Source organism: Lutra lutra, chromosome 4, assembly GCF_902655055.1.
Source record: "Lutra lutra chromosome 4, mLutLut1.2, whole genome shotgun sequence".
NCBI classification, from domain to species: domain Eukaryota; kingdom Metazoa; phylum Chordata; class Mammalia; order Carnivora; family Mustelidae; genus Lutra; species Lutra lutra.
The window spans coordinates 85,296,663-85,315,190 of record NC_062281.1 but is presented as its reverse complement, the minus strand read 5'-3'; the positions used below and the strand labels follow the sequence as shown (position 1 = coordinate 85,315,190).

Below are 18,528 nucleotides of genomic sequence, written 5' to 3'. Positions count from 1 at the left end.
TCTTCTCTGAATATAACTATAGCGTATTGTGAAAATTAATTTAGAGCACTATTCAATAAAAAATAAGTACTAGTAAAACCAATCAGATTGTTTAGAATCTAAACTCTAAAAACTATGTCCTTTTGACATAATGAAAAAACTAAAAAAAAAAAGAAAGAAAGAAAACTAGGAACTTTACTGTTCCTAGTAAAGGAACAACAGGTTCCTTGCTCAGTGGGGAGCTTGCTTCTCCCCTGCCTGCCACTCCTCCTATTTGTGCTTGCTCCCTCTCTCCCTCTCTGTCAAATAAATAAATACATAAATAAATATCTTTAAAACAAAACAAAACAAAAAAAAAGAAACTGAAAAACCCATGCAAAAAAGAGAGAATATTTTAATTATGTAGCAACAAAATAGTCTCTCCTTTCCCTGAAGAAACTCAATGGCTACATCCTAAAAGTTTCTTTCTTTCTTTCTTTTTTTTTTTTTAAAGATTTTATTTATCTATTTGACAAAGAGAGCTAGAGATCACAAGTAGGGGAGAGAAAGGCAGAAGGGGAGGGGGAAGCAGGCTCCCTGCTGAGCAGAGAGTCTGATGCGGGGCTTGATCCCAGGACCCTGAGATCATGACCTGAGCCAAAAGCAGAGGCTTAACCCACTAAGCCACATAGGCGCCCCTCCTAAAAGTTTCTGTTGATGATTTTACCTCATAACAGTATCTGAGATGCTCAGTTAAGGTTAAAGAAAAAAGATCCTTCTAGGTTCCAAGAGAACTGTAATGCTATATAAAGTAAAATCATATGGAAATGTGGTTCTGAAAATATCAGTTTCTATAAAAGCTTTAAAATTTACTTTAGGAGTAAAGGCACCATCTTTAAATATCTGAAAAAAACATTCAAACGAGGAAATTTGAATGTCTTTTTTTTCCTTCTAGACATAATTCCCTCTTAGATCTGTATAGGAAAGTTATAACTTGAAAAACTATACTGAACGCTGAAATAAGGGAGTTCTTCTACCTAACATCCCCAGTTATTCACAACATGCAAAATCTTTGATTATAGTGCTAATTATAGTGCTAATTTAAGAAGCAATTAACTGTGGAAATGTAAAGAGGTGATATTTATTGCTTCTCAGAACAATGGTAAATAATGCATGTGCTGACATTAGGGGATTAGCAATTCCTACTGGGAAACCTAACAGACATGCTTTCACTCCAGCGCTATACCAACTTCACAGTTCCTCCTTTACCAGTTCCTTTCCTCCACTATCTCACTTTACATTATCAGGATCTTATCTGATTTCTTTCTGAAACCCTTCCTAAAGCTCCCTCCAAGGATCAAGAGGGAACAAAAACAGCTAAAATAGAAACATTAGAATAAATCCATCTGAATGCAAATAAACCACAAGTTAAATTTAGTTAAATGTATTATAGGCAGGACTTATTGGTAAACACTGCAGGGAATTAAACCATAGATACCATGTCACCATCCTAATTTAAAATGTTCAGTAACTCCCACTGCCCACAACACGGCATCCAACTAGTATAACTCTGAGAGTGAAAAGTGTGCTATTATCATTACACACACAACCAGTATAATTAGGACTGTCTTGGACAACCTGCAGCATGTAGTTGTCCTACATGCAATGTTCTGCTGCTCTGCCTGGTATGTCTCCCCAGCCCGCCTCTTAATAAGCTCCCATGCAAGCAAAACACAACAGGTGAAATCCTCACAAACACACCAAACACCTTCTGCCTTTATTTCCTCTGTACAGATGCCCAATGTCAAATTCCGTATTTCCTCTGGCTCCTCTCAGAGTTCACAGAAAGTGACACACACATTCAAATTGGAATCAGTTTACAATAACATGGAATTAAAAGATGTCTGTTTGGACAAACTTGCTATGCATTTAACTGGAGCTTCTGATTTCAAAGTCAATATACGACAAAACCAAATTATAGGAAAAAAACAGGTAAAATCAAATAAGATGACATTTAAAGGAATCAAACGTAAACTCATTTGCAAAAACTCAGACAATTACAATAAAATCAGTGTCAAAGACACTAAGGCTTTAGGTGACCTCCCTGCTTCTGTCCTCAATGAACCAGTGATCAAATCTTAATGATTCTACCTCTACAGTCTCAGGATTCTAACTCTATGGTCCCAGAGTAGTTCTACAGACATGGATACTTTTTTTTTTTTTTTTTTTTTAACATATAATGTATTATTTGCCCCGGTCTGTGAATCATCAGTCTTACACAATTCTGTGAATTGTGTAAAAGTTCATGTCTGTGAATCATCAGTCTTACACAATTCACAGCACTCACCATAGCACAAACCCTCCCCAATGTCTGTAATCCAGCTACCCTATTCCAGCCGCCCCCCAATCGAGCAACCCTCAGTATGTTAACTGAGATTAAGAGTCTCTTATGGCTTGTCTCCCTCCCTAGTCCCACCTTGTTTCATTTTTCCCTCCCTTCCCCAGAGAAACTCCCCACCTGGCCTCTCAAATTCCTCAATATCAGAGAGATCATATGATAATTGTCTTTCTCTGATTGACATATTTTGCTCAGCACAATACCCTCTAGTTCAGACATGGATACTCTTTCTAGGGCTCTTTAGTTGTCGAATCTGAATGCAAGAGAAAATTGAATAAGCTCAAAAAATTCTTTTTACTCTTAATTACTGTACTATGGGTTATTTTTTTTTAAAGAGGATACTGCAACTGAAGCAAAGTCCAAGCACATTCTTATTCACTCCTACTCTACACACACACACACACACACACACACACACACACAGCCTTAATGTAGATAAATTTTGTCAATTCATAACCACTTTCCCAAAAAAGAGGACAAAATAACAATAACGACAACAAAATGTGCAGGGGCACCTGGGTGGCTTAGTTGGCTGAGCATCTAACTCTTAGTTTTGGCTCAGGTCATGATCTTATGGGTCCTGGGATTGAGCCCCATGTCAGGCTTTGCACTCAGCAGGGAGTCTGCTTGAGGTTTCTCTCCTCTGCCCCTTCCCCCATTTGTGCTCTCCCTCTCTCAAATAAATAAATCTTTTTTAAAAAATGTGCACACTGCTTGCAGATATTTAAAAGTAGTACTTCAATAAATAACTATGGCATCCTGTCAGTTAAAATGTCATTTCACAAATTCTCTAAAACAAAAGATATCTTGACAGGTAATGTTTTTTAAAGTTCTAAATATAGATCAAACATAACTAGTTGATACAAATAATAAGAAAAGAATCAACCATTACTCACCAATATCGTTTCTAGTAAGGCAACAGTATCCTGACTTTCAAATTTCTTATTGCTTGTGAACCAGTGAATCAGCTGCATAACTAGGGGCTCATATAGTTGCCTTGTCACCTGAAGAACAATACCATTAGAGTTTATTTTCTTTATGTTAAAGTAACCTAATATTGGAAAGAGTTCTGTTTAAATAACAGGAAAAATTAAGTGGTAATACTACAATGGTTTCATTAGTTTCCTTTCCTAGTTAAAATTCAATGATGAACATGTTCTTTCTAGCTCTTCTTCTCTTCTTCCTAAGAGTCCAGCAGAGAAAAATACACATATTAAAACTTATTGTTCTTCTAACATGGAAGCAGATGCTGTTTTTTAAAAAATTATTTGTTTCATTAATTTGATGCTAAACATGCATATGAGGTATTCAGGATCAGAGACATTATCATTATTCAGCTAAAAAGCAAATAGTGACCAGGGTGCCTGGGTGGCTTAATCCATTAAGCATCTGACTCTTGATATCAGCTGAGGTCATGATCTCAGGTTCACAAGACTGAGCCCTGAGTCATGCCTAGCATGGAGCCTGCTTGAGATTCTCTCTCTCCCTCTCCTTCTGCCCCATTCCCCCTACCCTGTTCTCTCTCTCCCTCTCTCAAAAAATAAAAAAGATAAAGGCATATAATGAACATGTGGTTCCCTATAGCATGATTCACACCCGTTTGGTGACAAAACAAAAGCCAGATCAACACCCCATGTACACAAACTTTAAAGCCCATATCACAGAAGAAGAGATACAGAACAAAGAATCAACTCTCTCATGCTGCCAAAAAAAAAAAAAAAAAAAAAAAAAAAAAAAGGAGTAAAATCTTTATTATTTGGAGCTAGGATGGAAAAGATCTCGGGTCCTCACTCCAACCTTCTAGAATGTAAATAAAGTTTCACCAGGAGCAGAGAGCCTTGTGGGTCTCTGGCTTTTACAATTCTAGATGTCCGCCAGGCCTGGACTCCTCTCCTATGAAAGGAAATACCCAGGGAGATAGTACTCATATTCCTGGAACTTTGGGAACTCAACCTAGTGGCCTAGTCTGGTGTGACCATGCAATCTTGTGGGGAGATAAAAGAAGTCTTATCCTTTTGGATCACAGCAATTACCTAGAAAAATTGGTTATACATCTATTCCTCATTTTATATGAAAGGTAAAATGTTTATGGCAGAAATGAAGGCAAACTTTGTATCTTAAACATTTCTGTGTCTCACAAGGCTAAGGCTCCTATAGGAATACCAAGAAATCCAGGGGATTTTTATCTCCCTACTGACACCGAGCTCAAGAATGAAGCACTTTGGTATGTACATCATGTCAAAACCATATAAAATGTCTCTGGACTCAGACTAAACAACACAGTCCTCTTGCCCTTGGATATTTTCCCCGAAAAGAGTATATCTTTCTAACCCTAAGATTAATCAAAGTAAAAGTTCTTACCTTTCAGTGTGGAAGTATAACCTGGTCTTAAAGCATCACTTTTTTTTCCCAAAAGAATTATACTCTCTTATCCACTGTACGTAAATTATATACATATAATACACAAGCATACACACAAATGTATACATATATATACACACCTTACAGAAATTATAGAAAATGTAGAAAACTATCCATCTGCAGTCCTACATCCCAAAGGTAACCATTGTGAACATTCAAAATCACGGTAATTTTCAAAATGTTTTATTTACACACATTTAAATATACATATATGCATGTGTAAAAATAAATACACATTCTCGTAACCACTCTTCCTCCTACTTTTGAATATTTTCATATAAATACATAAGCTGTATTAATATTTTATTAACTGCCTGGTATCTCACATATAGATATACCATGATCCAGTTGCCCCAATCCTATTATTAGGAATGCAGGTAAAAGGTGAAAGATTTATGCGATCTGAAGAGAAACCAGAGTATAATGCTGAGTGAAAGAAGTCAAACAGAGGAAGTCAATTATCATACGGTTTCACTTACTTGTTGAACATAAGGAATAACATGGAGGTCATTAGGAGAAGGAAAGGATACTGAATTAGGGGAAATCGGAGAGGGAGATGAAACATGAGAGACTGTGGACTCTGAGAAACAAATTCAGGGTTTTAGAGGGGAGGAGAGTGGGGGGATGAGTGAGCTTGGTGGTGGGTATTAAGGAGGGCATGTACTGCATGGAGTACTGGGTGTGGTACATAAACAATGAATCTTGGAACACTGAAAAAATAAAATAAAAGTTTAAAAAAAAGGAATTTTTGATTATTAGGGATAAATTACTGAAAAGTCACATACACTGCTCTGAGCACATCTCTAGAAATGAAAGTACTGGACCAGAGCTGCAGGTGACCCAACCTTTTGTCCTGCCCACAAAGAGTCTGTGCCCATTCACATTCCCACCAGCCACAACTCCCAAGGTCCTTTCCATAGATGCTTGGCAACACTAAACACAATCAATTTTTTTAAAATTGTTGACAACAGGTGTGCCCATGTGGCTCAGCCAGTTAAGCATCTGCCTTCGCCTTAGGTCATGATCCCAGTGTCCTGGGATCCAACCCCACATCAGGCTCCCTGGTCAGCAGAGAGGCTGCTTCTCCCTCTCCCTCTGCTGTTCCCCCTGCTTGTGCTCTCTCTCTGTCAAATAAATAAATAAAATCTTAAAAAAATTATAATAAAATAAGATACAATATTTGACAATAGATGTAAACAATATCATTTTAATCTGAATTTCCTTGTTTACTAAAAAGATTAAATATTTAAAAATATCTTTGACTGGCCATATATATCTCTTCATTTATAAACTATTTGTTTTCTTTATCCACTTGCCTGTTAAATGTTCTTTTATCGGGGTGCCTGGGTGGCTCAGTGGGTTAAGCCTCTGCCTTCAGCTCAGGTCATGATCTCAGGGTGCTGGGATTGAGTCCCACATCGGGCTCTCTGCTCAGCAGGGAGCCTGCTTCCCATTCTCTCTCTCTGCCTGCCTCTCTGCCTACTTGTGATCTCTGTTAAATAAATAAATAAATAAATAAATAAATAAATAAATAAAAAGTTCTTTTATCTTCAGTGGAATGTTGCAAAAAATTTCCCTACATTATGTATATATAAAAATTGTAGGTTTTGTGCCATTCGGTATTTTAAACACTTATAAAATCAAAACTGTCAAGACACTGATATGTCTCCTTCTATATGTCTGCCTTCCATATTTTGGAGAAAAATCTCCCTTTCTATGCAGACTTTAGGAAAGACATGGAAGGATGTCTATAATGTAATGATAACAAAATCCATCCAAGTAGCAGAAATCACATTTTGTACGTAAAAGTTTTTGAATGCTATGATCCTTTTAATAAATAAAACATATATGCACATTTGTAAAAACATATTTTTACAAAGATCTGGCATATATTCACCAACCTTCCAGCAGAGGAGAAAGTGGCTTTTCCAGGGGAATAAGACTGGGAAAGGGGTGATGAGATGGAGATTCACTTAACTTCATGTGTTTGTATGTTAAGTAACATATTGTATCAGTGAAAAAGACCATTCCAATTCAAAGATACACACAGACAGATATACTCTAACTCATTACATTTTTCTGTAATATAGTTTGTTTTTCCTTCTCTAATTTCTCATGTTGGCCAACTGGCCTAGTATGATTTACTTTATGATCCATTTCTAACTTAGAGAGCCTCTTCCAGGGGTGCGTGGGTGGTTCAGAGGGTTAAGCCTCTGCCTTGGGCTCAGGTCATATCTCAGAGTCCTAGGATCGAGCCCCGCATCGGGCTCTCTGCTCAGCAGGGGGCCTGCTCCCCCCCCCGCCCCGCCATGTGCCTGCCTGCCTATTTGTGATCTCTTTCACTGTCAAAATAAATAAACAAAACCTTAAAAAAAAAAAAAAGGAAAGAAAAGAAAGCCTCTTCTACCATATATACAATTTTTATGTATACACATGGTACCACTTGGCAGCTCTGAGATCCTCCTACTGATCTATCTGTACCTAGTTCAACCCTGTTATAATTAACATGGCTTCATTTTAACATCTGCTAAGGTAAGACTTCCTTTAGTACTCTATCCTTTCAAAGTTTTCTTGGTTAGGCTCAAGCAATTATTCTTTCAGATTACTTTTTGGGTTAAAATGAAATTAGCTCTGGGCTTTCTGCTGGAATGATACCAAACTTACTGAATGATTAGGGAAAAGCTGGCATTTTTTTCAATACTGATTCTTCTATCTCAAGTTATATTCATAAAATATACACTGCCTGGCATATTGAAATTTATTTATAAACATTTTGTATATATATTTGATGCTGCTATGAATGAGATGCTGTAGACATATTTTCCAAGTGGTCAATACTAATATTAAAGATATAGGAGAATGCTGGGATGCCTGGGTGGCTTGGTTGGTTGAGTGTGTCTGACTCTTGAATTAGGCTCTGGTCGTGGTCTCAGTGTTATGATATGAAGCCCAGCATCAGGCTCCTTGCTGGGGATGGACCCTGCTTAAGATTCTCTCTCTTCCTCTCCTTCTACCCCTCCCCACCCTCTAAAAGAAAGAAAAAAAATATTTATGTACATATTTCTTGTATTTATGAGAATACTCATATATGAAAATTTTGTAATTCATTAGATTTCTCTTTTCTTAATTTCCCGAGTTTAGTGGTTGGTAGTTTTGGGCTTTCCAGGTTTAATTAAAAAATTATACTTAAAATAGTAATCTCTTTTCCTTCCTTTCTATTGTCCTTGTCTGCAGGGAACTCACAGTCCCGTGAGAGGTCCAAATACTAACCACTTCAAATAATTAATTAAATAGGGGCGCCTGGGTGGCTCAGTGGGTTAAGCCTCTACCTTTGGCTTAGGTCGTGGTCCCAGGGTCCTGGGATCGAGCCCTGCATCGGGCTCTCTGCTCAGTGGGAGCCTGCTTCCCCCATCCTCTGCATGCCTCTCTGCCTACTTGTGATCTTTTTCTCTGTCAAACAAACAAATAAAATCTTAAAAAAAAAATAATTAACTAAATACACACAAAGTAATACTAAGCAACCAGTCCATACTGTAACTGCTCTGGTTGGTTACTGGAGGAGCCCCTCAACAGGCCAACTCACTTTTCACCTTGGGCTTCTGTCCTGGCCCAGGCACAAGGCAGCATTAGTGTTTCATGCCTGACACTGATTTGGCTCTAGCATTCAGGGAGACATTCTCTAACATATTAAAGATAACATTAAACTATTCCTAGTTAAATAGGACAAATACCTTTTAGGCTTCTATGGAGAGAATCACTGCTTCTGAAATCTTATTCTGTGGTAAATTTCTAGTTTTAAACAAAAATCCTATTTAATCACAGCACATCTTAATATTTTGCTGGATTTTATTCATTTATATATGGTGAAGAATTTTCCATCTCTATTTTTTTTTTAAAGATTTTATTTATTTATTTATTTGACAGACAGAGATCACAAGCAGGCAGAGAGAGAGGAGGAAGCAGGCTCCCTGCTGAGCAGAGAGCCCAATGCGGGGCTCGATCCCAGGACCCTGAGATCATGACCTGAGCTGAAGGCAGCGGCTTAACCCACTGAGCCACCCAGGCGCCCCCCATCTCTATTTTCAAATGAGTTTTTCATTTCCTTTTATGTGTTTCTTTTTTTGTGTGTGCACCCTAATAGCAGAGATAACCTAGCTCCATCAAATAAACTGAGAATTCTACTTCTTTCTGCTTCATTGAAGAGAAGAATTTGCCACAAATTCATCAGGAATAGCCCATTTGTCAACATTTTCAATCTTGTACATGGTTACTTATCTCTTCTTTACTTCCTGAGACTGCAAGTCCCTCCATCAGGGGAGACTGCCAATTCAGCTTTAGATGCCTATCCTATGAGTAACTGTGAATTAGATCAGTGATTCATTCCTAAACTGTGGCACATTAAAAATTGCCAGGAGAGCTTTTAAAAGTTCCAAACCCCAGGTCAAATCCCTGAAGAATTAAATCAGTCAGAAGGGATACCAGCCAAGCAGCAGTATTTATTTTAAGATCCCCACAGTATTCCAACCTGCAGCAAGCTCTGATGATCACTGAACTAGACCCAACTTTTTTTTTTAAGTTTTGCAACTGTGTCAGATGCAAAATCATTCACTTACCTGATCTACATCACATGCAAGTCGAAGTAGCACAGGAAAAGTTCGCTTGTAGAGCTGGTACATGGGTGGGAAATCCTGACCACCCTCAGGCATCTGAGTGGCTTTTCCCAACATAAACATAACCATGCTGTGTAGAAGCTCACAAGCTGCAACCTAAAATAAGCCAGGAGTTTAATAGAGTTTAAGTTTCCAAGTTTACAAGGGAAGAATATTTTGAAATGTTACTCAATTTAGCCTTTTAAAAAAGAAAAACTTTCAGTTTTCACAGATACAAATTATGTAAATTTATATAAATATAAATCAACTGGAAGTAGCACTTCTTGTGTAAAATTAACACTCTGTGCACTTTAGTCTGTATCCAAGAGGTAAAAATTGAAACTTAAAAGATTTAGACAAATTAGGACTAGTACATTTAAAGAAATATATTTCATTGCAGCCATAACTACAGAACTTTGCTTCATTTATTAACACATTTTCAACCATCACTTTGAGTAAATATATTTTTAAAGCATCTTGGAAATTTACAAATGAATTTCATAAAAACTTGTGACTGTTTCTCCCAGGTTAAGGAAATAATGATGCACAGATTGGAAATCACTTTTAAATGCCCTTTGTACTGTATTTTCTATTATGAACAGTCATGATATATTAATGTTTTGCCACATTATTATCTATTAGATATTTCCTTTTTAATCAGTGACTGCTACTTCTAATAACTGAATCACTGTTTAATTACCAATTTTATATTTATGAAAATATAAAATTAATGATATTGGAATTGCTGAAATTTATTATCTATTTCCTAACAGATTCAGGCCTTAATAAGCATAGATTCTAAATCACATGTAATGAAAAATAAAAGTACTTTAGTTTGTCTATTACTAGCTGAAAGAGCTAGTTCTGTGACCCGAGGCAAGAACACATCCAGATAAATGACAGGCTTCATTTCTGTAAATGGTACTGCAAAACTGAGTCTTTTTTCTCTGTCCCATGTCACACATTTCTTCATCATTTCATCTGAGGATGCAACTGTTAAAAAAAAGAAAATCAGGAAGAGCATGTTTTCATTCAAAATCTTTCTAATACCAATTGCTCTACAATTCATTAGTAAAAGCAGAGTGTTTTAAGTACGTCGTTTATTTTTCCTTTTACTTCAGGCATGTAAATACAACATTAGAAATCACTGACAAACTATTTCTAACTTCAATTTAAAGTAAAATTATTTTTAAACAAGTTTAACAGTCTAGAATGCTTGGTTTCCATTTTCAGTAAGAATTCTTTTAGGTGTTATGTGGAAACATGATAAATGAACAGTATTTTTACTAAAAATCTCTCCTTTGCAAAACATATTTTTCCAATATAGGTTCTAACTTCCTAAGTAGCCAAAAGTCATGAGTATATCTAATATGAAATTTAAAAACTAAAAATACAGATGATTTCTTAGTAATCTAAAACATTGATTCCAATCAAAAACACTAAAAATATCCAAATACTATAACAATATCATATTTTAAAAAGATGAACTTTGAATTCCCAACCGTCTAATATTTTTTAAAAAGTGTCAACTTAGGGGTGCCTGGGTGGCTCAGTGGGTTAAGCCGCTGCCTTCGGCTCAGGTCATGATCTCAGGGTCCTGGGATCGAGCCCCACATCGGGCTCTCTGCTCGGCAGGGAGCCTGCTTCCTCCTCTCTCTCTCTGCCTGCCTCTCTACCTACTTGTGATCTCTGTCTGTCAAATAAATAAATAAAATCTTTTAAAAAGTGTCAACTTAGATTCTGTTTCAAAATGGAAAATGTGCTTATTAACAAATCAGGCTAGAATATTTTCCCAACTAGTAGGGAATTATCCAGACTGCATGGGTACAGTCAAAGCATTCCATTAGGCAAAATACTATTCTTTGTAATCTTATTTGGATATATAAAAATGTAAATATAAACATATAAATCACATATAAGAGCAAATACCAGAATATACCCAAACAGAGGCAAATTTATTTTAAAGCAAAGTTTACCTGTTAGGAGATTTTTGTTTATTTGTCCTCCTAGAAAGCCAAGCATTTGTACTAATCTAATCCTTATTTCTTCTAAGGATCGTGTTTCATTCTGCAAATTTGAACAATGATATACATGTGATGATAACAGAGATAAAAAGAGAATTATGAGAGGAAAAAATAAACTATTTTATGACACTGTTATTAATGTCTCTCAATGGCCCATTATATCCTACATACTACTGTTAATATTATTGCAAATTCATGGAAAGAAGCACATATTTTCCTATTTTGCAGTCAGATATCCATGTCCAAAGCCAGCAGTTTCAAAGTTTTAGCAGGACCCTTTACACCTTTAAAAAATACTGAGGATCCCCAAAGAACTTTCGTTTATAGTGAGTCATATTTATTAGTATTTATCATATTAGAGATTAAAACCTTGACATTGTTTATTATTACTTTATTTAAAAATATGAAACCCTCTTGCCATTTGCGACGACGTGAATGGAACTAGAGGGTATCATGCTTAGCGAAATAAGTCAATCGGAGAAAGACAACTATCATATGATCTCCCTGATATGAGGGAGAGGAGATGCAACATGGGGAGTTAAGGGGGTAGGAGAAGAATAAATGTAACAAGATGGGATTGGGAGGGAGACAAACCATAAGTGACTCTTAATCTCACAAAACAAACTGAGGGTTGATGGGGGGAGGGGGGTTCGGAGAGGGGGGGTGGGGTTATGGATATTGGGGAAGGTATGTGCTATGGTGAGTGCTGTGAAGTGTGTAAACCTGGCGATTCACAGACCTGTATCCCTGGGGATAAAAATATATGTTTATAAAAAATAAAATTAAAAAAAAAAAAAAAAGAAACCCATTACATTGTTAACAAAGGACATATTTTTAGGACAAGTACCTGTATTTTTCAAATAAAATTTAAAAACCCTCAGGAAAGTGACACTGTTTCACATTTGTGCCACTCTCTTTACTGTCTGGCTCACTAGAAAACAAATATGGTGATGTTAGGGCCAAACATGGAAGAGGGGAGAGGGAGAATATTTTAATAGTCTTCTTAAATAACTGGGGTTATTCTTTGATACTACTCTAAAACTAACAAGTGGTAAGGTCTGAAACCTTAGCAATGAATTTTTTATAGTCTGTTACATTAAGATCCACTGGTCTATGTTACACTTTGAGTAGATTTTTTTTACCCATACATGATTTGATAACATAATGTATGAGTCATCTGAAAATACTGGTTTACTCCAGTGATGCAGATCTTCTAAATGTTGACACATTTCACTACATGTGCAAAAAAGAAATCACATCTGTTAATATCACCAATCTCTTCAGAAAAATTTTAAGTACTGAGAAGCTGTCAAGCTCATGGTGATGGTTTCAAGTTTTCCAAAATTTAATTTTTGTTTAAAAAGCTTGAATTTTATCACTGGAAACAAATAATCTCAAATGTTTTCGCTGAAGTGACAGGCTCATTCTATTTATTTTAGATAAAAATCTCTGCCAAATACTGAAAAGCCACAGTTTGTCTTGTTAGTTGTTCTTTCAAGTAAAAACGGTGTTCATGAAATAAGTGGCTACTTGAGCTCACAGCTCAAAGCACCACAAAAGTCGCTTTTCCCTGGGACGCCTGGGTGGCTCAGTTGGTTAAGCCGCTGCCTTTGGCTCAGGTCATGATCCCAGCGTCCTGCTCAGCAGGAGCCTGCTTCTCCATCTGCCTCTGCCTGCCACTCTGCCTGCCACTCTGCCTGCCTGTGCTCACTCTGACAAATAAATAAATAGAATCTGTAAAGAAAAAAAAGTGCTTTTCCCTGAAGACAACTGTCACACTGCACTATTCCGCTGACTGCTTTATGCATACTTCCTGTTTCATCACACAGAACATTAAAAAGACATGAGTTCAAGGGTCAAGATTTAATGAAGTGCTAAGGAACCAACAGTGTTACCTATCATTACACCACAGTGCAAATGTCACTGAGTAAAAACAGTTTTGGCCTTGTACCCTGGAACCCACAGAGGTCCTCACTTCAAGAACCACTCTCCTACAGAATAAGGGATTGTGTATCTGTAAAGAAATTTAATTTGCAAAACTTGAGATATGCTCAAGTAATTTTATCTTGCCTTATTTATATGTGTTAAAATAATTTAAATATTTTATACAGCTATTTCCAGTTTCATGCAGTCACTCAATCAAAAGCTATCAAAGATAATGCAGTGGAAAGAATTTACCCTAGAGCTTGCATTATCAGTTCAAGAAATTAAAAGTTTTTCAAATTTTCATTTTCATTTCATACCTAAAATACATATTTTCTCTATACTGTTTTCTCTCTTTATTCTTTTTTTCCTATTATAGGCCACATCTCAAAAACCTGATCTCAAGAAATCATCACCAAAAAACCACAAAAGCGGACATGAATTAAGCTGGATAAAATGATATATTTAAGATCTAATATGTAAATGAATCACTCTTACATATCCATAATATCAAGCATATCAAGCATATTACTTTTTATTACCCACATTACTTTTTATTACCACATCTGAAGGTGAAGAAAATATGAAAACAAGATCAAGACAATAAACCAATGAATATTTCTTATTCTTATGGTTAAAAATATACTGAAATTATTTCTATACTATAATTTACATATAAGAATTAACATTTTAAATGAACATTTTTACTTTTCATAAGAATTAGAATCTATTCTCTGCATTAAGGTAATGAAAATACAAGGGATTTCTTACTGATGAAATGTTCTTTGTCTTTTTCAGATGCTTTATTATAACTTTATTAAATCCTTTCTGGGCAGCCCGAGAAAGTGCTGATACTTCCCAGTTGTTCTTGGTCTCATCTATCAATAGTAAACAAAATTAGTTGTAAATAGCATTCACTCATTTTTTTGATGAATACTATGGAGAACACAGAATACTGCTAAATAGATGCATTAAAATCCTAATTTTAATTATGGTTAAAATATTGTTTCTACAACAAAAAGAAATTATAGTGGTTGTTCTGGTTTAAATATCATTGTCTACTAAAAGAAACATGGTTCCTTGGAGAAGTGGCTAACTCCAGAGATTGGGCAGACCTGTATTTATATGGGGAGCCTGAATCATTTTGTGGTTCCAGAAGTAAGGAGCTGCTTAAACAAAAGCAGCCAGCCCCCATTCTTTGTATGGAAGCCAAATCTGGAACAATGTGAGCTTCAAAATTAATAATAACAATAAAAGACTAGATTCACTGGAAAAATAAGAATCCATAAGTCCCTACTAATAAAAATAGGTGAGAAAAGTTACTTCTTACAGTAGAATGCCAATTAGTATACAGGAATGATAGAGTTGAAAAATCACTATTTTTGCCACCATCGTAGCATTAATGAATATTAGGAAGAATAATCAGGGGACACGAAAACTATTATGGTGGAAATTCAATGAGGGGCAATGAGGAGCTGTAAAGTATCTCCTTTATGAAATTTTTTTTGAAATGATAATAAACTTAAAAAAAATTTTAAAGTATGGTACAAAATTTCTTTCCTGAACCACTTAAGAGTAAATAACCAACCTGATATCCCACCACCCCTGAATATTTTAGTCCTGTAATGACATTCTCCTGCGTGACAGCCATGCCCCAACTATCTAAATCCAAATACTTGTATTGAGACATGACCCACAATTAATCCTCAGCTCCATCCATGTTCCAGCATTGATCCTAATAATGTCTTTAGTTCAGAGTCACATGTCATATTTAGTTGCCCTGTCTTATTAGTATCCTTTAAACTGAAAGAGTTCTTCAGTCTTCCCTTGAATTTCATGATTTGAACACTTAAAAAATTATATACCAGGAATGTTGTATATTGTACCTCTATTTGGATTTATCTAATGTTTTCTCATTATTTAGATTCAGGTTATAGAAGCCAGTTTAACATTTTACTAGTTCCTTTATTACTATTGAGTTAAATAAAATCTTGGATACATGTGTACATTATATCAGTGCAGAGTTACAATTCTAAAGCTATAAAGATATTTTTTTTCACTAGTTCTGGAGATGCCCAGCAAATTGGATGACAGCCAGGTAAAGCTGCTTTGCTGGAAGACACCTCATGGATAGTTTAATCCCAGCATGTCTCTTCTTGGCTCCAAGAATGAATCCCAAATGATAACAGAAGCTTACTCCTGCTTTCTGTTTGTCTCATTCTCCTCTCTATAATGTTGTGCTTTCAGTTTGCTTATGTCCAATAACATAACTAAGAATTTGTCTGCTTACCACTTGACCTTTTGTGTATAGATATTAGAGATCTACTCACTGATGGGATAGAGATGAAGAGAGGATCTGGATTTTTCTTTGTTTCATTTTTTTTTTCCTTTTTTTTCTTTGAGCTCAAATTAGTTTAGAATTTCATACACTGGGAAAAACAGCTCTTTGATATCTGAACTGGTCAGTGTTTTGTCTCACTCTTGTGCCTCTTGAGCTATGATTCAAATTGCAGAACTGAAGCAATATGCTCTGTATCTGCTGGTGTAAATATGTGCCTGAACTGACAAAGGCCTTTACTTCTGCCTAATGCATAATATTCTCCTGTATTTGGAGGGTATTAATAGATTAGATTATAAAGTCTCTTCAAAGAGCCTGTTGTGCCTTATACAGGTAAAATGTAAAATGAATGTTCCAGTAATTCCGTGAAAATATTTTCAGCATTCACTATAATGTTTTAAATGTGCATACTTAAAAAAGGAAAAAACCTAGGAAAACTAATTCAGAAATATTTAGTTAATGACATTACATGATTAAGGCACAACTTTGATAAATGAGACAAGTTTAATAATTTTGGTTTAAATTTAAAATGGGTATTCTTAAGATGGTGGGAAAGTAGAGGACCTTGTTTCATCTGGTCCCTCAAATTTAGCTGGATATGTATCAACCCATTCTGAACACCCATGAATTCAGCCTGAGATATAAGGAAATATATATATATGGAACTCTACAAGCAGAAAAACAACTGCTCTTTGCAAGGTAAGGTGCGGAGTTGTGAATCTGCAGGGAAATATTGGAAGATAAACAGGAGGGGGAGGGAGCCTCCATAAGCTGGCTACTAGAAAATGATACAACACTGGTGTGCAAAACTGGAACCCTTAGAAATCTGCTCCAGTGAGAGACATCCCTTTCTAAAAGGGGCTCAGGGAATGAAAAGGACAGAATTCTGGGTGGGTCACTGTAGTTTCAGGATCCCAGAAGACCAGCGTGCCTTAACCGATAGTCCAAGAAGTGGAGCTGGGAAATTGGTTATGGTCAGCAAGCCCAGGAGGGACTCTCATCTCTGGTCGCCATAAAATGCAAGCAGGGCCAGTAGGGAGATGACTCTTTGACTGAGAATCTGAAAAGGACTAAAACATGCAGGCCATTTATGATCCCGAGAGGGATGAAATGTCTGCGCCCATGACTAGGCAATAGCTTGGAGGGTGACAGTGGCCCTGGATAGGACAGTAAGGTGGCACCCAACAGTGACCTGAGAGCAGCGGAGCAGGGTGTACGCATGAGCCCACAACCATTCACAGTTGCAAAGACACAAAGCACAGAGGCTCTCAGGTCCTTGGAACGCTCCCTGGGAGAGTTGCAGTGGGGGTGAACTATAGGAGTCTACAGACTTCGGTGCACAACTAAATGCAAATGATTTGACCCAGGGGGTTTATTGAAGAGGGAGGAAATTTTATAAATTTATAAAATTTATAAATATATATATAAATGAATAAATATATAAAATATATATATATATAAATACAAAATATAAAATTTTATAATTTCAAAAATTATAAAAATCCCCCAAATCTTGCGGCTCTGGGCTGGAGATCCAGGTATGGCCATTTTTGTTCTGGCCTTCTCAAGAGGCATGGAAAACTGCCAGAGAACAGAAGCCACAAAGACAACCAGCTTACACTGAGCCCATCCTCCTGATAAGGGATGGGCCAACACTGCCAGGCAAAGAAACCTGAGAATGAGCGTAACAGGCTCCTCCCCTAAGAAGACAGACTGGAAGTACAGGTGAATGACAAGCTTATGGATCCCACAAGACTGTAAAACTCTAGAGCCAGTGGAAAATAGTAAATTGAGCTCCAGGTGTTTCTTCACGACTTGTTTGTCCTTCAGTCAAAAAAAAATTTTTTTTTTTAAGCATTTTGCTGTTTCAACTAAATTCTTATTTTGCTAACTTAGGTTTTTAAGTCACTTTTTAACTTTTAATTTTTCACATCTACATATATATATGCTTCATTCTAGTCCTTCTTTTACTCTGTTCAATTTTACATATATGTGTGTGTGTGTATATATATATATATATATACACACACATATATAAATATATATAGTTTTGCTTTCTTTGCAATTTTGGGATGTAGTGTCTTTGAACACACAGACCAAATTTCAATTAGGAACAAGTGAATCACCTGCTTTGTCCACCCTGTGAGATTAGAGTTTCTCTTCCCCACTCTTTTTTTTTTTTTTTTTAGATTTTATTTATTCATGAGAGACAGAGAGAGACAGAGAGAACGAAGCAGAAGGAGATGCAGGCTTCTCACTGAGGGATTAGATCCCAGGACTCTGGGATCATGACCTGAGTCAAAAGCAGACGCTTAACCATCTGATACATGCAGGTGCCCTTCCCCACCCTTTTTTATCATTTAGATTCATTTTGGTTTTGTTCTCTTTTCTGCCGTGGCATACAATTTTGGATTTTTTTCCTAGGGTGCATTTTGCTTGGGTTGTGGTTGATATTTTGGACTCTGTTCATTTATTCACTCATCCTGGACAGAATGACTAGAAGGAGGAATTCACAACAAGGAAAGAACCAGAGGCTGCTCTCTGCCACAGAGCTAATCAATATGAATATAAGTAAGATGTCAGAGATGGAATTCAGTATAGCAATAATAAAGTTAACAGCTAGGATTGAAAAAAACATAAATGACAATATAGAATCTCTAAGGGTGGAAATGAGATCTAATCAGGCTGAACTTAAAAATGCTATGAATGAGATGCAGTCTAAATTGGATGCTCTAATTGCTAGGGTCAATGAATCAGAGGAGAGAATAAGTGATCTAGAGCACAGATTGATGGAAAGGAAGAAAGGTGAGGAAAAGA

At 36.3% G+C, this 18,528-nt stretch overlaps 1 protein-coding gene across 2 annotated transcripts in view; it reads right to left on the bottom strand.

Moving 5' to 3' along the window:
- Window positions 1–18,528, bottom strand: part of PRKDC (protein kinase, DNA-activated, catalytic subunit) — a 228,912-nt gene that overhangs the window by 167,752 nt on the left and 42,632 nt on the right. For both annotated transcript variants that reach the window (XM_047723583.1, XM_047723584.1), the window contains exons 22-26: window positions 14,145–14,251; window positions 11,403–11,493; window positions 10,256–10,419; window positions 9,391–9,543; window positions 3,253–3,360 (exon numbers count right to left, since the gene is read on the bottom strand). In XM_047723583.1, coding sequence (XP_047579539.1) covers window positions 3,253–3,360; window positions 9,391–9,543; window positions 10,256–10,419; window positions 11,403–11,493; window positions 14,145–14,251 — 623 coding nt within the window. The remainder of the gene's footprint in view (window positions 1–3,252; window positions 3,361–9,390; window positions 9,544–10,255; window positions 10,420–11,402; window positions 11,494–14,144; window positions 14,252–18,528) is intronic.